At 51.0% G+C, this 24,482-nt stretch overlaps 6 protein-coding genes across 6 annotated transcripts; all 6 read right to left on the reverse strand.

Moving 5' to 3' along the window:
• Positions 1-34: 34 nt before the first annotated feature.
• On the reverse strand, positions 35-2,088 carry K460DRAFT_345474 (uncharacterized protein). Its single transcript, XM_040931275.1, has 3 exons — positions 1,507-2,088; positions 1,126-1,447; positions 35-1,074 (listed from the first exon to the last, which is right to left on the reverse strand). Exons 1-3 carry the CDS (start codon positions 1,955-1,957, stop codon positions 153-155), a joined length of 1,695 nt encoding a protein of 564 aa, XP_040784578.1. The 5' UTR covers positions 1,958-2,088; the 3' UTR covers positions 35-152.
• Positions 2,089-2,253: 165 nt separating this feature from the next.
• On the reverse strand, positions 2,254-10,035 carry K460DRAFT_370027 (ARM repeat-containing protein). Its single transcript, XM_040934069.1, has 4 exons — positions 9,871-10,035; positions 9,755-9,819; positions 2,965-9,695; positions 2,254-2,905 (listed from the first exon to the last, which is right to left on the reverse strand). Exons 1-4 carry the CDS (start codon positions 9,930-9,932, stop codon positions 2,546-2,548), a joined length of 7,218 nt encoding a protein of 2,405 aa, XP_040784579.1. The 5' UTR covers positions 9,933-10,035; the 3' UTR covers positions 2,254-2,545.
• A 156-nt stretch (positions 10,036-10,191) lies between these two features.
• K460DRAFT_319677 (uncharacterized protein) lies at positions 10,192-12,778 on the reverse strand. Its single transcript, XM_040930434.1, has 4 exons — positions 12,482-12,778; positions 11,426-12,427; positions 11,275-11,363; positions 10,192-11,225 (listed from the first exon to the last, which is right to left on the reverse strand). The coding sequence occupies exons 1-4, from the start codon at positions 12,510-12,512 to the stop codon at positions 10,467-10,469; spliced, it is 1,881 nt and encodes a 626-aa protein (XP_040784580.1). The 5' UTR covers positions 12,513-12,778; the 3' UTR covers positions 10,192-10,466.
• A 514-nt stretch (positions 12,779-13,292) lies between these two features.
• Positions 13,293-17,452, reverse strand: K460DRAFT_319680 (ARM repeat-containing protein). The gene is made up of 10 exons (XM_040930435.1): positions 17,118-17,452; positions 16,985-17,063; positions 16,462-16,922; positions 16,226-16,410; positions 14,984-16,173; positions 14,798-14,929; positions 14,203-14,748; positions 13,984-14,150; positions 13,816-13,933; positions 13,293-13,766 (listed from the first exon to the last, which is right to left on the reverse strand). The coding sequence occupies exons 1-10, from the start codon at positions 17,205-17,207 to the stop codon at positions 13,600-13,602; spliced, it is 3,135 nt and encodes a 1,044-aa protein (XP_040784581.1). The 5' UTR covers positions 17,208-17,452; the 3' UTR covers positions 13,293-13,599.
• A 1,020-nt stretch (positions 17,453-18,472) lies between these two features.
• Positions 18,473-22,903, reverse strand: K460DRAFT_419989 (antiviral helicase). The gene is made up of 6 exons (XM_040938051.1): positions 20,148-22,903; positions 19,820-20,096; positions 19,582-19,769; positions 19,349-19,528; positions 18,830-19,296; positions 18,473-18,743 (listed from the first exon to the last, which is right to left on the reverse strand). Exons 1-6 carry the CDS (start codon positions 22,860-22,862, stop codon positions 18,710-18,712), a joined length of 3,861 nt encoding a protein of 1,286 aa, XP_040784582.1. The 5' UTR covers positions 22,863-22,903; the 3' UTR covers positions 18,473-18,709.
• A 142-nt stretch (positions 22,904-23,045) lies between these two features.
• Positions 23,046-24,172, reverse strand: K460DRAFT_345488 (Swi3-domain-containing protein). The gene is made up of 2 exons (XM_040931276.1): positions 23,778-24,172; positions 23,046-23,727 (listed from the first exon to the last, which is right to left on the reverse strand). The coding sequence occupies exons 1-2, from the start codon at positions 24,081-24,083 to the stop codon at positions 23,245-23,247; spliced, it is 789 nt and encodes a 262-aa protein (XP_040784583.1). The 5' UTR covers positions 24,084-24,172; the 3' UTR covers positions 23,046-23,244.
• Between the last annotated feature and the right edge of the window lie 310 nt (positions 24,173-24,482).

Below are 24,482 nucleotides of genomic sequence, written 5' to 3' on the forward strand. Positions count from 1 at the left end.
CAGATGACATGTGTAGTACATTCTGCAGTCTAGTCTGGCGAACAGACACAAGATGTGATTATCAATGTATTGCTATGCTTCATAACATTCAACAATCATAGGTCTATAGTTGGTGGCGACTTTGGCGTATAGTATCAGACCCCGAACAGCCGTTAAGTAGAGATTTTTCTCTCAGGCTCCGATCTTCTCACCATGTTCATGCTAGTCCTTCGCTCTGATCCTTCCCCACCAACTCGTTCTCTCCGACTAAAAGTCCTGGCAATACTCCAAGTCCTCGCCCTCGCAGTCTCTCCACCATCACCCATCTCTCTTTCCCTTTGTCTCCGCTTCTGCTCGTCAGCACTCTGCTGTTTCCACCCACCTTCCGTCCTATCCTCTTGCTTCTCAGGCCAGAGTATCTGCCGAATAACAACTGCCCTGATATTCATGGCAACGACATATAGCCACATCATGACAAGCGCAATTGTCATCGCGCAGCCAATGTACTGAATCGGCCTATTCCCATTCAGAGCACGAGCGATAGCAAATGTAGCAGTCGTCAAAGCGGTATTTGGGAAAATAAACGAGTACCATGTCATTGCGAAATCCATTTTCCCTCGTCCGGCACACGACCAGTGGGCACCAACGCTGACGAAGAAGAACCAGAGTGCGAGGCCCCACAGCCAAAGGCCAACGAAATTTGCACAAATCATGCCGACTTTACCGGCGAGCTCGCCCATTCCATCGCCCATGAAGTTGCTTGGTACCACTTTAGGTAGTTGCTGGCCCATGGTGACGATGCCGGAGATGGTAAAACCTGACGGACCGACAGAGACAAACATGCCTGGTCGAACTGATTCCTTGGGAAGCTTCTGCGTCATGAGGCGGTATATGAAGGCGGCGTAGATCATGAGCGAGACAAGGAAGCCGATGCCTTGGATGACATAGCCAGTCATGATGATAGTGAGCGCAGTTTCGGGGTCAGAGACCTTTGGTGCCAGGTTTCCAGCATGAGGTCCAATGATTAATAGAGGATAAGCTGGAAAAATCCAGATAGGGGTCATCTGGGAGATTGTGAAGGTTGTTGTCGACCACCTGCATCGTCGTTAGTGGTGATTGAAGACAAGGGAGGACCATGAAACCAACATGACGAGATATATGCCAATAGAGAACGTGACCGCAAGCCCACAGTCCAGCCAAAAGAGCACTATCATACAGCGCTCTAACCATTGCCCTACGCCAGCCATGCCGACCCCATACTGACTGATATTAATCAAGATGATACCAAAACTCACGATAGCAGCCGGTATGAACAGGCTCTCCGTAGGATGTAGAAACGAAGCTTTGAATGTCCTCGGGTAAATGTAGAATCGCCAGGATATCATAACGACGTTGAAAATAAAAAGAGCCATGTTGAGAATGAAAAAGATGCACCCGAGGGCGTAAAGGCCGCTGAATCGGAACGGCACTTGGAAAAGAGAATGTGTCAGCCGATTAGATCTTCATAACCACAATGAGAGTCTTTACCTGTATAAAGCACATTGGCAATTCCACCAGTGGCCATAGTCATGCAGAACCACGTCCAAGTAAAATGCCGTATCCGCTCCCTCCAACTTAACTTCGTCATCTTCCTAGCTCTCTCCTCCTGATCCGCGGAACTCGTACCACCTCGTGGACTTTCATCCTCTAGCCCCCCATATTTTTCTTCTGAGGCATTATCTGCTACTATGCCATTGCCATTGCCATTGCCATACCCACTCCGGCCCGAGGAAAGTGCGTCGAAGGGATTTCTATCCAGCGATTCCAAACCCGGGGAGATAAGAGCTGGATGATTTCGCCATTGCAGCCTATCTGCAGCGCTGGAGCCCGAATCCTCAGATGATCTGGTGGGTGCATGTCCGATAATCTGGCGGGGAAGGTCGCTGAACGGATGATTGCGGTATTCCTCTCCAGGGATTGCTGGGTACGTGCGGGGCATGGCGTAATGCGGTGATGTCACTCAATTCTCCGAAATAGACATCGAGTTTAGAAAATGAACAAAAGTGTAACATAGCGAAAGGGACTGAGAGATACATGCGTGATTCAGAAGTACATGTTGTCGCCCCACTGTGTGAATCATCGTGCATACATTCAACAAATCAGCCCAGCGCACCAAGCGATAGCGCCCACCATCTCGGCTAATTTTCGGCCAGACTGCACTAAAGGACAGCGACTCAGGCTTAGAAATGTATCTATGTTCAATCATACACCACTCAATATATAGGGACAGGACAGTTCATAATAGCAAGAATAATCATTGCCAGAGCGGACCCAAAGAAGGGTGCTCAACCAAAACTCAAGCTCCAGTACAATGCCGCTCGATAAGCCATACCCTGTGATCGTACACGAAGCCACTTCCCTGTGCCATTTTCCGAAAGGCCTATGAATCAAACTCCATGCCATGCCATAGCCCATCAATAACCGTGCGCTCGAAAAGAAACGCATATGGAGTAATGTCGCCCATGCCCTTGTACTCCTGATCATACCCACTGAGATCCCCTCATATCCCACCGATTCCTTCCTCCGACTACCAAAAGCTGCACCATCCAATGTAATGCTGACACAGGTTCTCCAGATTTGTCGCCTCCTTGATCAAGCGATCAACCTGCATATCCGTATTCAGTTCCTCTCCCGGCCTGAAGTCCTTGCCCGTAAGCTTCTCCTTCACCCTCGACAACACCTGCAGCGCCCGTGCATTCTGCACTTCTTTCGCTTCGGCTTCGTTGGGCGGCGCAACGCTGGAGCGGTGCCGGGGGCGCCCTGCCATGGAAGATAGTTCGGCAGCGTCACCCATGATGGACTGCCGGCGTTCGGAGGGGTAGTTTGGCTCCGGTGGTGATTCACCGCGGTGGCCGAGGCGCCAGGTCAGGAGGGGATCATGTATGAACTATTCTCGTTGTTAGCAAGTTTGAAAAAAGCGGTTGCATGGTGAGTGGTTGAACTTACAGCTTCAAGCACTGCCATGACGCTCTCCTTATTACTCCTTAGCACTCGCATAACATGCTCGCACGTTGTCCGATAACTGCCCTCGATGTTGCTAACTTCCATGGCATACGTCAACATGCGTGTCAAGCGGAATGGCACTCGTTCAGGATACTTCTCGCGATGCATCGCCACTTCGAAGCAGTCGCCAAAATCGATATGGATAATCTTGCCCGTTACCCTATCCAGCATCAAATTGCTCGGATGGCGATCTCCAAGACCCAAAATGTAGCCAACCATGGACATAACAGCAAGCGATCGCGTATAGTTTGTACGACGATCGAGCCAGGCTTCTGAGCTCTTGCTCTTGAGCCAGAGCACGCGGTAGAGGTCCTGACCGGTAGTGTTGTCGAGTGCGTAACCGAAGACTTCGACTTTCTGCATTAGAGTGAGGCAATCGTAGTCGGGGGCCATCTGCAACATGATGCGGTGCTCAATATTGAGTAGGATCTTTCTACTATCACGGTACTCGCGGATGAGGACATGCAGGGTATCGCTGTTAGGGACGAAGCCTAGAAGACCGGACTGCGTGCTAAGCGGAACGGCAGCGTAGCGTTGAATGTTGAGATGACGCTTGCGGGACTCGACATCGTTGGAGAGCAGGGTGTTGCAAAGACCGAACAGTTGCATGACACGCTCATCCTGACGAATATCTTCGTGGCCCTTGAGGATATGAGTATGCGCCTTGCCGTCACTGCCACGCATCTCTAGCTTTCTGGGTCGTTGCTTGGACTGGATGACAGTCGCCATAGGTTCGAAAGAAATGATACGAATAACCTGCTTGCCGACCTGGTACGTTCCAGGAACAGCAAGCTCAAGATCATGGGCGTCCTTTAACTTCGGCGAGACATACTGAAGCTCCAGCGACATTAAAGACGGCAGTTGACGAGCAATCTTACGGAACACCTGGTAATACAAATCCCAGGCCTGGTTGAGATCTCCAATCTCTCCAGATGTCCTAAAGGTGTTGCACCAGTCTCGGGCCTCCTGCAGTTCACGGCCGAAAGACTGGATGAAGGAGATTTCGCGTAGCGTCTCCGGTCCCTTGTCGAGCATGGCATGGAGTGGTGCGAGTGTGGCGAACATACCGTCAATATTGTGATCACCGAAGTAAAGTCGGCTTGCTTCCTCGAGACCCTCATGCCATTGTTCGTGCCAAAGCACCGCAATACGGATAAGCTCGTGGCTGACAAGATCGGCTTGCTCTACTAGTTTGGGCGAGTGCTCGCGCATGGCCTCCATGAGCTCCTTGGCAGATCGCTGACGCCGAGACACATCGGACTTCATTGACACAGTCAATGGGAAAACCAAGGCTTGTGGATGCGCTTTGCCGACTTCGATGAGGAGCTGGTGAATAGACTGCCTGACTGTAGGATTTGGCTGGTTGATTCTGGCGAGCAGCTGCGGGATGACTTCCAACCAAGTATCAATCGCGACAGACTTCGTCCCTTCAGTGATCGTGCGATTGACCTCCGATAACCCGCCATGACTGAACCACAGCGTGAGCAATCTAAGAGTATCCTGAAGCGAGCTAGTAGAGGACAAGGCAATAGATTTGAAGAAGCCATGTATAGCTGGGACGACGTGATCGTGCACCATGTTAGAGGGCACATCTGTAGTTTCCCGGTCGGCCTTAGAGGTGATCGAATTGATGACTTCGAAATTGGCGAGTGCCCAGGCGTGCCATGCCTTGTACCAGTTCTGGTTGTAGCGTGTAGCAGCGGCGTACGCGGATAGTATTTCGTGTACGAACTCGTGCTCCCATTCTCCGTCTTGTAGTTCTTGCTGCCAGTCACCCTGTTTGAGATAGCATTTGGCAAGGAGACGGTGGCACTCGACCAGTTCTGCGGGTGAGACGCCAACCCCGGATCCGTTCATCATGCTCGAACTGTTCATACCATTAACGCCGTTTTGACCGTTGGTCGCAGCGAAGGGATTCACGTTGGTGAACATGTGCTGTCCGTTAGACATGCCATTTAGGCCACTCTGCGCCAACATTGGGTTGGTGGCTGCCCTTGTTCTCATCGCAAGGTCGTCTGAAAGCCGTGCAGTGAAGTCCTTCATGCTATCAAGGGCCTCTTGCTTGAAGTTCTGATCCGCCCACATATACTTGTATGTCGCGTATGCCACCGGATGGGGAATCTTCTGAGCGTTTTCGCGCATAAACTCAACCACTCTACCTTCGCCTGAGCCCTCAATATCGAGCAACTTCTGTAGTGCTTTATTCGCGAGGTTCATCCTATTGTTCTTTCGACAAAGGTTCGTGTACTTGATCCACATGTCGGTGCCCTCATGCGGCGAGATCACAAGCTGGCGGACCTTGATCATGCGCTGCCAGACCTCGGGATTCGGCTGTAGCCCCTTAAGCCGCTTCATCCAGGTCTTGCGCATGCTGGCTTGTTTGTCCTTGTTGTTTTCGTTTTGCTTGTACTGCATAATCTCCTCGAGTTCAGCCAACATTTGAACACGGATCATCGGTAGGTAAGCGCGTTGATAAGACTCTCCCAGAAGGGAACTGAGCTCTGTATCCAGACCCTTTCGAGCCTTAGCAATCTCATCGACGGCGATTTCGAAGCGGTTGTTGTGAATGTTGAGGATGGAAGCAAAGAAAGCCCTGTCAGGCGATTGCTCTTTCATAACACCAAGGTAGATGTCCATATCCGCAAACTTGCCGAGACCCCAGGCGGCCGTTGCAGCAAGTGGAGCGATCGCCTTGCGATACTCCTGCCCGACATTGGCCCACTTTTCCTTGGATAGAGTGGAAAGAAGTTCCCATTCACCAAGAGCGTGCAAGCAGCGCATTTTGCCCATAGTCACGTCAAACGAGTCTGGCTCCTCCAACTCTTTCTTCTGGTAAGCAGCCAGTGCTTCGTCCCACTTCTGCAACTTTTCGAACCAGGACTCTTTCAAGTCCACGTCGGAATAGTTTTGAGCTTTTCGCAGTATGCCGAAAGCTGCGTCTGTCTGCTGTAGCTGGTTATTAATGCTGATAAGGGCTTCCACAGCGCTAGTATTCTGCTCTGCGTTGAATTCGAGCTCCTTATAATGCAGGGCTTTGGCGAACGCGTGGCATTTACCGGCGTACATGCCGAGTATCCGGACATCGATAGGCAACGCTTTATCATCGTGTTCCATGAACTCAGCCAGGTTGAGAAGGACCTGCAGAATCTCCGGCGGTATGTTTGGCGATGTAAGTGCAGTCTCGATAGACCGAACAAGCTCCTCCTGGTACTGATCGTACAACTCGGTCCAGCAGGAGACAAAAGCGGAATTGAAGAGACTTCTGGCGATCGGACTGTAAACGCTCCCTAGGGGTGTGCAAGCGCGCAACGCTTGTTGTGGCGATTCTCGCAGTAACTCGACGCTAAATCTTCGCATCCATTCGATCCAGTCTTCCTTCGTCGTCTTGGATGACGCCTCCCACGCCTGCTTCAGGTGCTGTTGGTTCACAGCCAATTTCTTTGTAAGTATTTCCGCAGGGTTGAGGTCCTCATCTTCCTCACCATAACGCTCATCAGGACTAAGATCCTGCGGTAGGGGCTCCCCCTTCTGTAGCTTCGACACGATACGTCCGTAGTTCTCATGAGGTACTTTATGAGCGATGAGTATTTTGTTGACCGTGGGCACGAAGTGGATGTAGTCAGGCCCAAGTTGGAAGATGAGTGCGCAAAGCGTCTCAAGCGCGGTTTGCTTCAACGCCGGCTCGGTTCCGGTGAGTACACGACAAAGAGGGTGAATGATGCGAGCAGCGAACTCGGAAACATTGACCTGCTTTGATAGCCTTCCTAGCGTCTCGATTGCCAGTTTCCGAATGTTCATGGGTTGTCCCGGCTTGTCGAACATATTCACCATGACTGGTATAATTAGATGCATGTATTCTTCCGCGCTCGAGCCAAAGATAAGGAATGCATGAAGCACCCGCTCAGAAGGCAGTCGCTTGCCGGTCTGATCAGAATCCAAAACACTTAGCATAAGTGGTAGTACATCTGCCAAGTATACCTTGAACTCCCCTTCAAGCGATCGGGCAATAGCCTCAATAAGCGACAGAATAGTAGCTTGCAGTTGCGGGCTGCTGCTCCAATATTCTTTGATGGTTGCAAGAATACTAGGCAGATATGGTCGGATATGCTGGCGAACAATCTTGACAAGTTGACTTAGCTGGTTGAAGTAACCCTCTGAGCGTCCAGCTGGTGTAGCACGAATGACATGCAGTAACCCAGGCACTACTTGATTGAGAAATGGCACGCACTTGAGGCCCATTGTCGCGTAGATGTTCATAACAGCTTCCACAATCGCGGTGTGAAATTGAATCAGAGAAGGGTCCTTCAGCAACCCCATGAGCGTGCTGATGACAATGGTCGGGTAGTACTCCTCGTTCGAAGGCGTGATGCCTTGCATGATCAACGAGACATCAGTGACCGCCTGAGCTTCCATGATAAGATGCTTGTCCGGTGACTGCTCCATGATCTTCTGGTACTCATCCGGATCCAAGGCACCGAGTGTGCCCATGAGCCTGACAGTTTCCCGCCTAAGTTCACCTTCAGGCTCCGTCTTGACAATACTCATCAATATGTTCATAAGCTCTGGATAATCCCTGTATGGCTCGATGACATATCCAGCATTTGTCGCAAGTTGACCGAGAGCTTTCAGCGCAGAGAAGCGCTTCGCGTCTGAAGTCAGATCTTGCATGAAATCAAGAATGACTGGCATTAGCTCCGGGATATACTTGATCATCCCTTCGCCACCGACGGTAGCAAGATCGCCAATAGCCTTCAGCGTCGTTGACGCGACTTCGGGATTGGGGTCTTTTGCCTTGGGAAGAAGCACAGTGACGATAGGGTCGACGAGCGGCTTGATGAGACTATCCGCAGCTCCAACAAGACTACTGATGAGCTTTGCACTTTCCTCCTTGCTACGTGGGCTATTGGCATAGTTGACCTCCGTGAGTAGCTGCAAGAGGACTTTTCGTAGCGAGGGGAAGACGTAGGCTGGATTGACGGCTGTCAGTCGACCAATAATGGACATGGCAGCCTCTCGGATCCCGAATATTTCATCATTCAAAGCGAGGAACAGGGTGCGGACGTTGTCAGCCTTTCCGAGATGTCGATCGAACCGGGCGTCTAGTGCTATGAGGACATCCCATCGAATATCCGGATCGACATCGCCTACACCAACAGTCAAGAGTTTCTCGATGATATCACCAACAACCTTCGTAGCGTGTGTGCTGGTCTGATGTACAATAGGGTCCTTGACAAACAGTTGGCAGCACGTCAAAGCAGCGCGCTTCCGTATTTCAGGGTTGTCCGCCTCAACATAACGAATGGCGACATCGCGAACGAATTCGTTCAAGACATGGCCTGTGAAGTCGAAGCTGCCCAGCGTATGCAGGGCAAGCGCAATCTCTGCTTCTCGTGGAGCAATCGTCTGTGGGTCCTTGTGATCTCGGGTCCATATTTGTGGTGGTTGTGATACTTGATAAGGGCTGCCCAAGGGTAAGAAATGTCGACCAGCGAGGATCTGGCTAAGGAGATCCAGAAGCTTTTCCTGAATCATCGGGCGGGATGGTGGTACATAATGCGCCATATCCACGAGAGCCTGAAACAAGGAATCGCTGAGCCCGCAGGAGAAGATAGGATCTAATAATCGTTCGACGGACTTGGTGAGCGCCTGACCTACTGCCGCCGCAATCATGCTGAGACATTGGAATATGGGGGCTTCGTTGATGAGGCTCTTGTTCCGCGATTTGGCGATTAGACCTTCTTGAATAAATCCAAGAATGCCCTCTAGGTATGGCGAAATAGCTACCCCGACTGCGTTCGCAATCTGACCAATCGCCACAAACGCCTTGTCTCTGTCTCGATCCTTCCTTATCAGACCTTGCAGATGCAACATACACTGATGCAAGTACTTCGTGGCGAATTCGGTAGGTGAATAACTGGCTAATATCGGAATGATGAGTACGACTTCTCTCCGCACTAGAGCGTCTCTGTGCTCTCTGTATTTGAGCACCGTTTCAACTGTCTCTTTGTACTTGGTATCGTTCAGGAACATGGTACTCTTGTCCAAAAGCTCCTTCATAGTCAGAAGCGAGCCATGAATTGCTTCGTTCGTATTGATGGTAAAGCCTCGCAGAATCTCGTCGTAGACTTTGCCGAACCAGAGCTGGCGCATCTGCGAGTCGCGCGGGGAGATGATCTCGAAGCAGGCGCTGATTGCTTCAGCAGCCGATTCCCGTATGAGCACCTTGGGATCACGCAGAGCGACCCAGATAACCTCGAAGATCTGCGCAATCCACTGGTACATGAGCGTGGGTGAGTTCTTCGCCAGCTCGCGTAAAATGAGCACGGCAGCGAAACGGCGGTTCTCCTGGCGCTCCAGCTGTAGCCATTCCAGCGCGCCCTTGACTTCTGCCTCGACCAATTCTGCAGTGAGTGTTCCGCCAGGTTTCGCGAGTCTACCGAGCGCCTTAGCTGCTACTACCATGGCCGTGATGTCCTGCCCTCGCATTACCGCCCTAAGGTAAGAGGCAAAGCGCGTCGTTTTCTGGCCGGCATCGTCGCCGCGGAAGTCGATCAGGGCGTTGAGCGCGTGGATACCGCCGATGCGTTCGTTCGAGTCGCTGCCTGTGACGATGAGGCCCGATATCTTGGCATAAACCTCATTGTTGTAATTGGTGAAGAGGTTAGGTGCGAGCTCTGCGCAATGTCAGTCTTCCCAGTGCTTCGGTGGGGGCATGCTACGCGTTGAAGCTCACCTCGATGCGCCGCCTCGACAGTCTGTCGCAGCGTACTTGCTGCTCTTTGTCTCGTTTCGTCATTTCTTCTACGTGTCAGCTTCTCATACTCAATACAACGCCGACATGGAGCTCACTTGGAGCGTAGCTCGTGGACTATACGGTCCAGTTGAGCCGACGCGGGAGTCTGCTGCGCCATCTTGACTGCTTCACCTGAAGCTCCCGGCAGCAAGAGGAAATATGTTCATTCCATCCATAGAAAGGATAGAAGAATGTAATTAAGGTGGCGCCTGAGGTGGAATTTGGTGGTTTTGAAGTTGTTGGCTCGGACCTATGTCACGAGCGCCAAGTACGTTGAGCTTTGACCCAACCTTAAATCTCACCGGGCATCCCAAAAAGGATGTCCGGCTTGAGACGAAACAGGTTCCTATAGCGGTGAAATATCCAATGACAGTAGCAATGGAGCCTTATGAGTTGAGCTAGGTAATTTGGTACAAAGCTACAGCTTTCTTTGAGATATATTTGAAGGGGGTATTACATTCGCGCTTGTCAGATGATGCCCAAGTTAGAGACACTTCCCGCCCATTCTAATACACGTCCACTCACCGAGCAACACGGGAAGCAATGTAACTCCATGGACCTAGGCCCCAGCCTCATGTATCATTCTCATCACAGCAACATCCTCGCCATTCTCGGTTCAGTATTTCAAACGTCGGCTCTCATTTGCGCCTGCCTACCCAATTACCCCCTGTGCAACCTGCCCTATCAATCCGCCAATTTGTCCAAAGAAAATGCTTTTGAGAATCGTCTCACCCTCATCGACCGCCCACATCCCCGCATCCTGCAGTTTCCTCTTCCATAGCTTCCTCTCCTCCGTACTAAGGTCGTCCCACTTCTTTGCCTGTGCATGCTGCTTAAGCACTGCTTCGTGGTCGTCGTGGATTTCTGTGCTGAGAGTGCCATCGGTTTCGGTGTCGTGGATTACCAAAGCTTTTTGTTGTTGGTCGGCAGATGCAGGGGCGTCTGGCGATGAGGAGAGGGCATGAGGTAGATGGAGGTGGAGGAGGTCAGCGACACGGTGGGATGTCTTTACTATGGGGGAGTCGGCGTTGTTGAGTATGGCGTTGTGTCGTTTTTCGCGGTGTGATTCGCCAAAGGTCTTTTGCTGGCTTGCTGCGTTTTGCAGACTCGAAGGAAGTATATTCTTAGTCAGATTGCCCTCTGGATCCAGCAAACTTTGTACTAGAAGGGCCACCACAGCAACAACCATGGCGATAACGAGGTAAGTCGCTGCTGTAAAAAGGTTTCTTGACCTCGCCGTATGAAGAACGAAGCGCGAGCCGGTGGGTTGCAATTGGAAGGTTTCGACACTGATCGTGCCACTCAATGAGGTGGACGCTAGGCGGAGATATTGTTTTCCCACTGGCCGCCCTGGGACTTCAGGCTTGTAGAACGGCGAGAAGACCACCTTTGTCATCGCTGTTCCGTGAACCTGCACTATCAGCATCAAGGCATTTGCGCACGGGGCATGATCTACTTACGTTGTCGTAGCTGTTGAAAGAATGGAGCGAGCTCAATGAGTCCCTTGAAGGGCCATGATAATCCATCGTGTATACGCTGAGAGACATGTCTAAACGTTGAGGTACGAAGTCAGTAATATGTCTCACATGTAGGTCGTACATTTTTACTCACCTATCGCGCCAATAGCAATGGCAATCTGATATTGGCCCGAAGAATCTTTGTCGAGCAACGCAACGTCAAGATCCGTCGCGGCTTTGATATGTCGTGGAAGCTTTTTTCGTGAAATTACATGCGCCGGACCCTCTTCATACAAATGCAACACTTTCATCTCCACGCCGGTCCGATTGGGCTCATTTACGAGTAGCAGAAGGTGTGTCGGTGTCAACCAGCGTATGCACCGTATTCTTGATCGGCCGCCCGAGTTCAGCTGCGGAATTGTGTAGACCTTCCTATGCCCCCCCTTAGATTTCTTTTCGCTGAAGTCGTATTTCACATCCTGGAGAAAGATTTCCTGATCCAGCGCGTATGCGACTTTGAACAAGCCTTCTCCCAAATCGAAGATGTCAAGATCGACCGCCTCCTGCCCATGAGGTAACTTAATCCTTTCTATTATTTCCTCATTTTGGGGCTTGGTCGAAGTCGCACTGAATATGACAATCTCGTTGTTATCATCACCTGCGAGCGAACTTGCGACAGCACCTATCCGATGGTTTGGCGTACTCGAAGCCGGCCGTTGTGGTGGGCTTAGCTTTACTAGTCGTTGGTACGCGTCATGCTTTGCGCTCGCTGACTGCGGTGGTGTAAGAAGTGAGGTCTTGCTGAGAAACGAAATCGATGCGTCCGATTTCTCTGCACCCGCTTTGCTCTTCGGGAATTGTAACTCGAAGGATCGGAAGTGTTCGTTTTTCCCTCTTGCCCTGTCTTCCTGACTACTGTTTATCCCAGCATACAGTATCAGCCCATCCTTCGTTGCTAAATTCGCCAAGCTCGTTATGCTATCATCTACCGAAGCTTCGACCTCTGCAAGAGGTTGGACAGTCGGAGCTCGTGAGCTGAAGTCAAACGCCGTAATATTGTTTTTGACACCATGCTTTCCCGCACCACCACCACCTGCGACGACGAGCAGGCTTGGACGTTGGGACGCGAAGCTAGCGGCAAAGATAGGGTACGAAGCTGCAATTGTTAGCTACGGCTGTAGAGGATGATTCAGAAGGTAGGAAGACATACTCTGCGCCTTGGAAACCGTAGGACGCGACATCGGGAAGCTGTGTAGTATGCGGAGTGTGCGCGCCGCAGCGAGGTATTGTGGGAGGTCTGGTACACTGGAATTGATGTACAGGGTCTAGCAGCGCAATAAGTCCGGCAGCGTGCGGTTGTAGGAAGCGTGTCGCGTAGAAAAGGATAGTCCCAGGGTATTGTAGGAAGAGGTTCGCGTAGAAATAAAGAGTCCAGCAGGTTGTAGAGTGAGATTGAGTTCATGCAGTGGACAGAACAGGTTTTGGGGAAGTTGCTTTTGTCCACGTTGCGCGTGGGATAGTAACAAGCCACCGCGGGCGCAAGCGTCATTGTTCTGGCCATTTTTCGGCCGCATGCTTATCGATAAGCATCTGCACTGCCATGCAAAGACTTGATAGTCTCAGGACCATTGAAGAGCTATCGCTGGTTCTGCGGAGGTAATTTGAGTTTGGGACCTGTTGCTGCCTGAACTATGTTAACAGGTCGTGGGGGTGTTCAAAGTATTCTGGAATAGACATGACAAATTCCTTGAGTTGGCTGGCTGTACTTCAACTATGCCACACCACCACCACAGGCAACAACTTGATAGTCATGGAAGCAGTGCTCGATACTGACAGGTACATTTGCTGTTGATTTTATGAACCATGTTAACAGATCGTGGAGACATTCAGAATACCTTATAGTGACACATACTCATTGCGTAGCATTCGTTTACAAAGAAATCAAAGGGCGATTTGCTGTACTTCAATTGTTCGTGCACTCTAAATCTTTACGACACAATGTACTATCTAATGTAGCTTTCACCCGACTAAACGCTTCCTTGCACACACAAACGTGGTTGCCCACACATCTGTACCTTCGTGGATATCGTCCTCTTCTTCCCCACAAGCATCACTAATCCGAACAACGCCATGCCATACCATCCATCCCAACCGTCAACCGTCGTAACAAGCCTTCACGACTACGTCTTCTTTGTCCGGAAATCAAAACGCCAGGATGCTCGCTAATTGGATCCAATGTGTCGGAAAGAAAGGAAGCTATCTATATTTTTTAGTGTCGCGTGACAAGGATAAGGTTGATGCATCAATGCTGTCGATACATTGCTACTGCTAAGCTGCCGGTACCGGGTTCCCATTCGCAGCAGCGGCTTGAGCTTGCGCTTGTGTTTGAGCAATGACCTCGGCTTGGTGAACTGCTCCTTCGACGACCTGTTGTTCTTCTGGGTTGAGGTTTTTGGTAAGATTCTCGTAAAGGGCGGGTTGTTCTTGTTGTAGACCTTGGCTGTGTTAGCATAAATTCAGCCACTCGGAGAATACTAGACATACGAAGTAATGCGTGCTTGAACATCCCGTATGGCTCGACTTTGTCGAGGGGCGTCTCGAGAAGACTCTCCTCTTCAAGCTCATCATCGTCTTCATCATCAACCGAACTGAATTTCTGGGCCTATTTCGAGTTAGTAAACCGCAATACCACGATCATGTAATTCGACATACCTCTTCATTCAGGAACTCGAGATATGCAGCGCTTTCATCCTTGACGTCCTCTGTCTCGTCCGCCTCGTTGTTCCAATCAGCTTCCTGCTCCCATTCCTCGTCTTCTTCCTCGTCATCGTAATCGGCAGCGAAATCAAAGCTATCTTCCTTCTTTGCCTCTTCGCGATCTATGCTTTCGTTAGCAATCGTTGTTGGAATAGCATGTTCGCGATGACTCACTCTTCAACGCAGCAGGGAGCGTCTGGAACAATCGCACAATACCCTGCAGCAGGCGGGGCCAGCCTTGCTGTACACTAACTGGAACATCCTGAGCCCTCAACGTAAGAAGTGCGCAGATTGCCGAGATGCATAGCTTCTTGTCATGAACCCTCGAGAAGTTGTCGATACTTGAGAACCATAAGCTGAAGAACTTGTTCGTCCAGCCATTGGTTTCTAGCACATGGAGTGCCAGAGCCGGGTTGTAGTAGATGGAGTTGATGACTACTTCCATCAGATGTATCCGCAGGGATTTGACCTTGGGCTCGTCATTCGTTAAAACCTGCATGGTTAGGGAGATGAACTCCGGGACGAAGTCATCGACGTGATCCCGCATGTTGAGCATGATGATCTCGGCCAGCTTGCAGCCGCAGATACGATCAACGCCTCCGACCTTGTCGTCCTTGAAGATTGTCCGTACCATGTCGACAATCGCATCGAGATATGGGCGGTTCTGTATCAACGTTTGGGTTCCGTAGTTGACAAAGTTCTCCAAAGCGGGTAGCATGTCTGCCAGGTCAGCAAGTTATTACTGGGTAGGGAAAGGAAGGACCCTTACCTTCAAGGTACAACTCTGCACCAGCCTTGAACGTTCTGTGGATCAGTTCGAAAGCTTGCCACATGGTAGCTGATATGCTCTTTGCGGCAAATGTGCAGCTGTCGATAATTTCGAAGACCTCGTTGTATAGGTCTATGAATAGATTAGTATAAGAGCGGAAGCGGGTGGCCTTATGGAATCGCGTACCGTAGAGCTTGTTTTCAAGCGTAATGGTGATTACCGGCATGAGAATCGTCTCTAGATGCAGTAGAACGTCGGGGGTGCTCTCGAGAGTAAGGATGAGAGTACCGATCGTCTGCAGAACACCAAGCGCAGTGATACTCTTCTCGTCCAGGAAGTCTCCGTACTCGCTGTCATCGCCCTTATCTTGGTTTCTGGACACTAGTTCACGAACAATGCGCAAGTACGTGTCTCGTAGCTGTTCGCTTAGTGCTACTGCAAATGGTGTAAGTTCTGGGGCGAAAACTTCGACAAAGTCTTCCATGACATTAGCTAGGGCGTCCACATCAACCTCGTTGGCTAGCTTTAGAAGCTGCTGCATGACTTGAGGGATGTTTTGCTTCATGTTAGTGCGGATGATGTCGTGACGGATGAGGGGTTGTAGTGATAGGGCAGCAGCAACCCGGACGGGAAGCGTGGGGTCGGCCATCGACTCTAGAATGTTGCGGTAGATGATGATAAGGTTGTTGGGGTCTTTGAAATCGAGCTGTTCGAACTTCTCCAGCGTATCGCATGCGCGCGCACGCAGAAACCCGTGGGGACTGCGGAACTCGGGGAAAACGTGGCGAACGAAGAAGTATTCGACTTGATCTGCAATAGGACTCTTCTTTCCCAATATGACACCAGAGAGTGTGCCAATCATGCGTAGTGCGCCTTCCTTCTCCCGCGGATTCTTGTCGTTGTCTGGCGCGGCCTCGTATCGGTTCACAATCTCGTTCACAAAGTTGAGCACACTGAAGGTTTGCTTCCGGCGGCTCTTTGTGAGTGTGACCAGGAAGTTCGTAGCTGCAACGTCTGGTGCGGTAACGTCCTCGTAGAAGTTCAACTTTCGGTGGAGATACTCCTGCGGCTCCTCTTCGAAAAGCTCGATATCCTCGTCCGATTGGCATAAAACGGGGAAGATGAGATGTGAGATGAGGTTGTCCACGTGTGGCTTCAGCAAAGTCCACATGGACTTTGGCTTGATGCACTCGTCCAGGAAGTTCAGGGTATAGTAAAGACTGGCTTTTGATAGCCAGATCTGCTTGCCGACCCACTTCTCGACCTGTTGTAAGTAGACCTTCAAGATTTCAGGAGCGAAGTTCGCGATGAAGTTCTTGGCCACCTCAGTGTAGTCGACCTCGTTGTTCTTGCCCAAGGCGGATGGGTTGCCGTACCTAAGGATTCATTAGTTGCTGTCGTAGGCTAAAGAATGATTAAGATACTCACCGGACGTATAGGCGGTTCAAATTTGCATAGGACCACTTCTTGGCCTTCCACCAATGGTTTATTTCCCGCTCGTCGAGATCTTCGGGGAGGGAGCTCTCTGGCGGTTCCTTGCCAACGACGGTCAGGAAGAGCGTACACCATCCGACCATAGTCTGCTGCTCGCGGAGTGATGCGGGGAGATCGAACTGTATGCTGTCAGCCTCAGTGCTCAATGCCACAACTTCGGATCTTCTTACGTAGATAGCGTGCTTGTACACCTTCAAGACTGTGCGTAGAATTTCTCCGGCTTCCAGACTTGTCTCACTCGCTGTCGAGTTGCCAATGTTGAGCAGCTGCGGAAAGGTCATGGCGACGATTTTGTCGAAGTCTGCCCGGTTTTCGCCCGACTTGAACCTGTAGATCTTGCATATTGCCAGCAAGCACTGCACGCCCGCAAAGACCGATGCGATGTCTCCAGCATTAAGCAACTGTATAGTAATGTCGAGGAAGTTTGGCCATTTTGCGGGGAAGTCGTATGCGAGGATTTTCTGGAGGGTAGGAATAAGCTGGAGGCGCACCTGCGGCGGGGAGGCGACGAGGACGGGCACGAGGCGGTTGCGGAAAGACGCCTTCTCCTCCTCTGGTATGGGCTTGGCCTGGCTGTATTCCTCAGCGGGTGACCAGCCCTTGGAGACGCGGTTCTTGAGATAGACGACAGCTGTAGGGACGCGTCAGTACTTGGTGGCCTAGAGGCGATGGCCGCGGCAGGCGCCTTCTTACTTGACAATCGCACAGCGTGGTCCTGTTCCACCTCAAGGATGTTCAGCAGGCCATCTGTGAAGCCAGGCTTCTCTTCAGCCTACACCTTTATCAGTATGCAGCGTGGTGCGCAATATTTCCACTTGGCACGCACATGCTTCAAGTCGAGCTCGGCCTGCTGTCTAATGGCGGCATTCGGGTCGAGTGTCGCCTGAATGCGGTCCCGCAAGCCGGCAACATCCATGGTCGCGATTCTTTATCGAAGCGTCGTGTATCGAGTCTCGGCGTATGGGGCCAGGAAGCCGTCAGGGTCGGTGCGGTGAGGGCGGTGGGGGTGGAGGGTGAGGTCGAGATCTCTGCAGCTGTTGCGCCCACGACCAGCGATGTAGAGGAGAATTGGCGCGAGGGATTGAGAGAGACCCAGAGCACGCGTGCTTTTTGTTTTCTTATTTTGCGCCCCTTGCGACTTGCGTCCAGCGTGTGCGGCCTGTTAGGATGAGGGGCAGTAATTTTGTAGTGGATCGAGAACGCTTTCCCTAACACGCTTAGCACGTGGTCTATGCGAACCCTTCTACCAGTCTTTCCCACCATCTTCCGCAAACGACAGTGACTTGTCTCAACAATGTTGCCCCGTTGTCAACTTCGTATCTCTAGACCTCCACGCAACTACTGGATGTGGAATGCCACTGTCGGGGTGAGATGGTAGGACCCGCCCCGTTGCCGGCATAGGCTCCAGTCTCCGTGTGCGAAGTTGTACCTGCAGCCTACCGCTTACGATGCAACTATTGCCAATCCAACGCCTGCACGAGAAGAACGCGGTATTCAACACCAAAATCGATCAGGGTGGAAGTACAACGATCGGCCTGGTACCCCAGACATCTTCAGCTGTTTACGACATGGACAGTCTTCACTCGAGGTACTCCGGTTGACTGCTCTCGGACAAGATGACCATTGTCCCCCAGCAACTGACCCCTGCTCCGTACTCTTTAACCAAGCAGTCGAATCATTCGGTACATGGTAGGTGCCGGCATCGAATCGGTGCGTTGTACCACCTCAGTGACCTACCAAAACCATCGACTTCCGCCACTGTCACGCACCTTCCACACAGAATCGAATACGGCCGCCATATTAGAGGCGACCAATCGTGAATTTGGCATCTCATACTCGCATGCGGCTTGAAGATGGTAGCCTTGTTCTGTTCAAGCTGTCATATAACCGCGAAGTTCCGTCGGGCTAAGATAAATCGCGACAGGGACCTCTGGGCCAAACGGATGTCTCTCCAATATTTGTGGTACGTGTCCATCCGCGAAACGCCACATAACATGGCAACGTGTTGATGTAGCATGAGTTAATGCTTTCCATGATACGACACGCATCTTGGCAAAATTCATCACCGTCTACTTCTCACTTCTTTCCTCTTAACACAAGCTAGAACTTTGCGGCCTTTAACGCGCTTCATCGTGGAGACATGCGATCGACACGGTAGCTAGTCACTATGGTCTTGAAAGTGCTGGATGTGCAACTGTTCGTTGATATGTTATAATGTACTATGTTTGCTGTGCAACGCAATGCGCTCATTTTAAAGAGGAGTCGGTCAGTATACCTTATGCGTGGAAAATACACAAGCCCAAGGCATCCCGCATTCTCATGCTGAGGTCGCGCTCCATGCCCAAGACGGCATGTCTCAAAATGCTGCCCCACCTCTTGAACTCTAGGGTCAACCATGTGGTCTGAAACACTCCACCTTTACAGGTACAAGCTCGCGCAGTTGCAGATGTCTCTGTTTCAAAAGTCAGTCAGAGTTCCATCGACAAAATACCAAGTTTATATTATTCCAGTCAAAAACGGGACGGAATTAGCACATACCGTTTGATCAGTTCCTGACACGTCCCCATCTTTTGGAACAGCGTCGGGTCTCCAATAATCCTCGCCGCATTTTTAACTTCGCGACACGTCTCGTCCAGTCTCGTAATCACGCGGACAATTGTACCCTCCATCACATCCGTCAAATCCGTGATGCGGTTAAACGACATGCCACGCGCCCACTCATACACAACTTCGACCATACCGAAGCGGGGCTTGCTCACAAAGTCGTTAGAGTCATCTGCAGACAGGATGACCTGATGTAAGGTCTGGATCTCGTTGACTTTCTCGGAGATCTCAACGATTTTGGCAACGCCGCGTTCTAAGCTTGCTGTTAGGGTGGGCTCGGTATCGGTTTTCTCTTGAAACACGAATGCGGAGAGGAGGGCGACGATTTCCTCGGGCTCGTATTCGGCGAGGACATTTTCCAACACGAGTTCGGTGAGGACTAGCTCATCGGCGGAGTGGATCTAAGGAACAGTCAGTGAAGGTTATAGAACTGAGCAAACATCACGAGCATACCTCGCAGGCTACTTTGCCCTTGAGCTCCACACGGGAACCCTCGTCAATAAAGCCGAGATCCTTCAACACGTGAATTCTCTGTTCATAGTCGGGTAACAGTTGAAGGTTCTGGTCCGACATGAGTTGTCGGAGAGAAAGGATATTTTCTTTAATGAGCCACTGGTCATGTTCCATTGAGAACTGCGCACAGGGAATCAGTAAACCTTTGCTGCTAGAGTAGATCTTCCACTCACATGTTTTAAGAAGTTGGGACACTTCAAGCACTCTTTGTTGGCGGCATTTTGTCCTTCTCTCTTTCGAGCGTCTTCCAAGTCGCGGAATTTGAGACTTTTGATACGACCGTAGTCGTACTCATCCCAATCTTCGTAGTTCCACGATTGACACAAGGGTAGAAACTGGTCTTGAGCCAGCTTCAGGATATCTAGACGTGAAGTGTCAACATGCGAACTCAATTCACGAGGATGTACCTACCCTTCTTTCGGCTGAGATTCTGAACAGATTCAGGGATCTCTATGATGGATTTGGTGAAGCACTCGATATCGTTGAGCGGGACGAGCTCGGTCTTCAATATTAGATCCTTCGGGTTATTTGGCAACGTTCGGAAGTACTTCGCAAATGGGCTCAGATAGGGCAAGAGGTCGTCAGCTTTACGTTCCTGATGCTGAGCAACCTCTAAGACTTTGACACTAGGTTCGTTTCCTTTACTTGTACCGTCCTGAAGGAGCATACCCGCTGTGCGTTTGTTATCCTGGGGGAATTAGTGCTCACTCTGCATATGCCTCAGGAGTCTATATCATACCTTCTTGTATACTATCAGCCTGTTCCTCCCTAGAACTCTTCGTCCCACTGGGTTGATAAGAAGACTTAAGTGCATCTCATTAGTCAAGCGCTTGTAATCTTCGCATGCCTGATGGCACGCCTCAAGGTCGATATCGCATATTTTACAAGGTTCACGCTTGATCTTTTCAAGATCAGCTTCGGAAACCTTGACTTGTTTCTGATGCTCTGGCAGCAAAGCTTGAGTGGCATTCTCACTGAAGCTACGTTTGATCATCTCCTCGATCTTCAGAGCTTCAACGCGCAGAAGATTCAACATCATGTTATACGTGAGACGAAATTGCGATCTTAGCTTGGTCGGTTCACCCAGCATCATCTGCCTTAGCCTCGCAGCGGGTGGTGCCTCATCCGCTCCTGGTGCGCAGATGATGACAGTGCCCACTGTATCCAGACCTCTTCGGCCAGCACGACCAGCCATTTGGGTGTATTCGCCAGGAAGGAGATCACGAAACTCACGACCATCATGCTTACGGAATCCGGAGAAGACTACCGTTCTTGTCGGAAGGTTGAGACCCATAGCAAACGTCTCTGTCGCAAAGAGCACCTTTACCAGAGTTTTAGCAAAGAGGATCTCAACCACTTCTTTGACAATAGGTAGCATGCCGCCATGATGGACTGCAATGCCTCGACTGAGCAACTCTCTTAGGCGCTTGATTTGCGGAAGGTCTCGGTCTTCGCGACTCAACCTAGCTAAAGACTTCTCGATAGTCATATGAATCGCGCTTTTCTCTGCAGCCGTGCAATAGTCGATGTTCGATAACGCCTCGGCGTTTTCTTCGCAACGTTTCTTGGAGAATACAAATATACAAGCCGGCAAAAGCTCTTTGCTTCGAAGGTGTTGAATGAGATGGACCCATATGTTACGATCTTGGGCGGCTGTGGTTCGGCCTCCGCCACGGCCAGTCCTGGCAATGTTGCCACGTCCTCGATTCGCCGGTGGACCTCCGCCGCGAGTCGGTCCACCCCGGCCTCCATTCTGCTGACCTCTCCCTCGCTGATTTTGGCCTCCTCTGGCAGGTGGCCCTCCGCGACCACCACCGCCTCTGCCAGCTGGAGCTTCCTTGGCCGGCGGTGGTGCCTTTACTTTGTCTTTACCAGAAAGAGCATCATTTGCGTCTTTCCAGCCGTTGTCAATGAACTTCTTATCAGCTGTGACAATTTTGTGCATACCCTTGCCAGCCCAGAGATAATGTTCAAGTGGAATAGGACGCTTCGCGGTCGATATGACGTAGATATCCTTCTTCTTTGTACGGCCCACCCAAGATGCAAACTCGTGTGTGTTGGGAACGGTGGCCGAAAGCAGAATGAGAGTGACATGTTCTGGCAGCATAATGATGACCTCCTCCCATACCACACCTCGCTCCAGGTCATTGACGTAATGGACTTCATCAAAAATGACAAATTCCACGTCTCGGATGAGATCTGCTCCTCGATACAGCATACTTCGAAGAATTTCGGTCGTCATGATGAGACAGCTGGCTTCGGGCCGTATCTGCACATCTCCAGTAAGAATTCCGACATCATCGAAAGTAAGGCGAAAGTCTCGAAACTTCTGATTACTGAGAGCCTTGATAGGAGAAGTGTAGATTGCCTTGGTCATGTGTTTTGCAGCAAGTGCAATAGCGTACTCTGCTACGACGGTCTTTCCAGCAGAGGTATGAGCAGCTACAAAGACTGAGTCGCCGTTCTCAAGGTGATATACAGCCTCTTTCTGGAAGGTATCAAGTTCAAATGGGTACTCGCGTGCCATTTCAGGAACAAGCTCGTGGAAGTTGGTGATGTCGCGATTGACGTCGACCATATGAGCCCACTCTCGTCCTCCCTTTCTGCCGGCGCCCATCGCAAGCGTACCATGGGGAGCTAGGGCAGGAAATTCAACAGGTAGTAGAGCGTCAATCTCCTCTTCTCCGGGAATTTGACCTTCCTCGTCAGGCAATTCATTCCTGTTGGCTTCAGGCTCCTCTTCCTCATCTTCATCAGCGTCGGCACTTTTGACGTTCACAGATGCTTCTCCTAGAGCTTCTTCCACCTCTTTGGCTGTCTTGGTATCCGTAACCTGTTTCTTTCCGAAGTCTAGACCACGCGTGAATCCAGGCGCAACTTCCAGTAGACCACCCTCAGCACTAAAATTAATAACCCGGTCTAGTCCCCCGGCTTTCTTAGCATTCCCGTGGTCTTGCTGCATGATTGCCTCATCCTCGATAGCTGCAATTGCTTCTACGCCGTCAAGGCCACCTGGAGCGAAAGGAAAGAAGCCAGCTGCGCCACGAACAAACTCGGCCCTGTTAGCTGGCTTTCTGAGAAGTGAGGTAGAGTTCTTGGCTGTTGCTGAGTTTGCTGGTACAGTGACCTCCTTGTATCCTGTCACACGGCCTTCAAGGCCTTCACGCGTGAATCGGATGATCGTGCGTGTCTGGGTTGGGGCGATCTGGAAGAGACTGCGATAGTTCGTTGGCGCATCCCATCGCTGCTGTAGCTTGTTCAACCACTGCGTGTTGAAAGACCGCGATGGCGTGAGAAATTCATGTTCCAATTCCTTCTTGATACCTTCTTTGGTTTTTCGCTGACGCTTAGGTGGCCGCTGCTCGCCAGCAATTGAATCTATCCAGCCCGCATCGTCATCGAGAGCACTGCTACTAAGTCGTAGCCTCTCGAGCTCTCCAGAAAGAGACTCCATTTTCGTGAGGTCAGAGTCAAATCGGCAGAATAGTTGTTGTTTGTGTCACAAATGGGGAAATGGATGACGTTGTCCGTCACGCCAAGCCATGTCTCGCCAAAAAAAGAAGGACCCACCTGCAGCTATCCGCGGGGCAAGTGCCCGCATAGATAGGTACAATACACGGCGCAAAGGCGACCTAATGACATGTACAACTGTATCTTCATAATTGTGTTAAACCTAAGATGCGACATCTGGTCCCTGGTGCTCCCTGAACGCCACGCTATGCTAAAACAATGTCATAATACTGCCTCATCCTTCTTGCTGAGCGGTGCGCACCTTCGTAACACTACTGAGGCACATGAAATAGTATAATTCACCGCGCCCTCTAGAGACCATGGCTTCACCACATGTCCAGGTCCGCCATAGCCTCCATCTCATCCGCAAAAGGGTCGTCCGCTGGCCGCGAAGGCAACGTCTTTGATGTTGGTGCGCTCTCTGCCAAGAGCGCATCCAGTTCATCTTCATCCGGATCGTCCCCTATAGCCCCTTCTGCCGCATCGCTTGATGGACGCGGAGTCTGTTCTTTTCTTGCAGGCTCGAGCTCCGGCTGCCCAGTACCCGCATTCTTCTCTACACCCTCCATTGCTTCTGTATGCTGTTCCGCTTGTGCGTCGTCGTGAACAACCCTATCCAGCTCTTCGTCATCCTGCTCTGTGGTCCGCCTCGGTTTGCCCTCGTCTATCCAGTCTTTCCGCATCATCTGCATTCGCTTCGTGTGGCCGACCTTTTCGATGATTGCAAGCGCATCTGCGAATTTGGCACGAGGGTAGAGATCGTCGAGCCATAGTTGGTACATGTTTAACATGCGGGTAATGTCGCCGTACTGTGTTGGTGTCAGTAACTGGAGTTGCAGCGGAGCGGAGCGCCACATACCTCATGCCCCTTTCCCTTGAACCGTAAACGTTCTTTCGAGATCTTGCGCAGTCGTGGGATGCCTGGATCGGAGAGCAGTCTCTGGTCATCGAGCTTCGGTATTGGTATGCGCTTTTTGGTGATGACGATTTCCTCGTCGATACCCAGTGCGCCAGTGATGTCGGATTTCCTGTTGCTTGGGCGATCTGTTTTAGTCTGATTGTCGTTTGTAGTGGGGATATCTCTGCCTTCCGCAATGCCATTGAGGATATCGTCCAGCTCGTCGTCCGGAGGGATATCACGCGATTGGGGACTCATTGAAGCCATTGTGTAGACGTGATATGATGACGCAAGATATGCAGAAAGAGAGAAATGCCGGGCTGGTTTAATAGCGAGAAACTACTTACGTAGCTCTGCGAATCTATGTCCTGAAGTCGCGCAACGCGTTCGACGCGTTGAGCGCCACATGCACGGACACCACGCTAAATCGCTACCTTGGCGTGGCGCTACTTTATTCGAGCAACCAGGGTCCAAATGCCAATATCAAAATCGTCGAATTCGCTCATCCATCATTGCCGTGACGATAAAGACATTTCCGGTGGGAACAAATACACTGAGAGTACTGCAAATTGACAGAAGGAACCATATCCCTCTCCAACTCGCATTTCACGAAGGCTGGCAGAGTAGCGTCGCCCCAGCTTCCCGACCCGTGATCGAGCCAGCACC

The sequence above is a fragment of the Cucurbitaria berberidis genome (genome assembly GCF_010015615.1).
Source record: "Cucurbitaria berberidis CBS 394.84 unplaced genomic scaffold K460scaffold_5, whole genome shotgun sequence".
Taxonomy (NCBI): Eukaryota; Fungi; Ascomycota; class Dothideomycetes; order Pleosporales; family Cucurbitariaceae; genus Cucurbitaria; species Cucurbitaria berberidis.

Bases quoted from the DNA above. Each gene is read 5' to 3' on its own strand.
- K460DRAFT_345474 (XM_040931275.1), bottom strand. From the start codon at position 1,957: ATGCCCCGCACGTACCCAGCAATCCCTGGAGAGGAATACCGCAATCAT. The intron at 1,448-1,506 runs GTAAAGACTCTC...CTCTTTTCCAAG, and splicing joins TGCCAATGTGCTTTATACAG to TGCCGTTCCGATTCAGCGGC. The intron at 1,075-1,125 runs GTTGGTTTCATG...ACGACGATGCAG, and splicing joins ATTGGCATATATCTCGTCAT to GTGGTCGACAACAACCTTCA.
- K460DRAFT_370027 (XM_040934069.1), bottom strand. From the start codon at position 9,932: ATGGCGCAGCAGACTCCCGCGTCGGCTCAACTGGACCGTATAGTCCAC. The intron at 9,696-9,754 runs GTGAGCTTCAAC...GACATTGCGCAG, and splicing joins TGTCGAGGCGGCGCATCGAG to AGCTCGCACCTAACCTCTTC. The intron at 2,906-2,964 runs GTAAGTTCAACC...CAACGAGAATAG, and splicing joins TCATGGCAGTGCTTGAAGCT to TTCATACATGATCCCCTCCT.
- K460DRAFT_319677 (XM_040930434.1), bottom strand. From the start codon at position 12,512: ATGTCGCGTCCTACGGTTTCCAAGGCGCAGA. The intron at 12,428-12,481 runs GTATGTCTTCCT...TAACAATTGCAG, and splicing joins TACGGTTTCCAAGGCGCAGA to CTTCGTACCCTATCTTTGCC. The intron at 11,226-11,274 runs GTAAGTAGATCA...CTGATAGTGCAG, and splicing joins CTTTCAACAGCTACGACAAC to GTTCACGGAACAGCGATGAC.
- K460DRAFT_319680 (XM_040930435.1), bottom strand. From the start codon at position 17,207: ATGGATGTTGCCGGCTTGCGGGACCGCATTCAGGCGACACTCGACCCG. The intron at 14,749-14,797 runs GTAAGGGTCCTT...CTGACCTGGCAG, and splicing joins TGCAGAGTTGTACCTTGAAG to ACATGCTACCCGCTTTGGAG. The intron at 13,767-13,815 runs GTATGTCTAGTA...AACACAGCCAAG, and splicing joins GTTCAAGCACGCATTACTTC to GTCTACAACAAGAACAACCC.
- K460DRAFT_419989 (XM_040938051.1), bottom strand. From the start codon at position 22,862: ATGGAGTCTCTTTCTGGAGAGCTCGAGAGGCTACGACTTAGTAGCAGT. The intron at 19,770-19,819 runs GTAGGTACATCC...CTTCACGTCTAG, and splicing joins GAATCTCAGCCGAAAGAAGG to ATATCCTGAAGCTGGCTCAA. The intron at 18,744-18,829 runs GTATGTGCTAAT...CTTTTGAAACAG, and splicing joins TGTCAGGAACTGATCAAACG to AGACATCTGCAACTGCGCGA.
- K460DRAFT_345488 (XM_040931276.1), bottom strand. From the start codon at position 24,083: ATGGCTTCAATGAGTCCCCAATCGCGTGATATCCCTCCGGACGACGAG. The intron at 23,728-23,777 runs GTATGTGGCGCT...ACACCAACACAG, and splicing joins TCAAGGGAAAGGGGCATGAG to TACGGCGACATTACCCGCAT.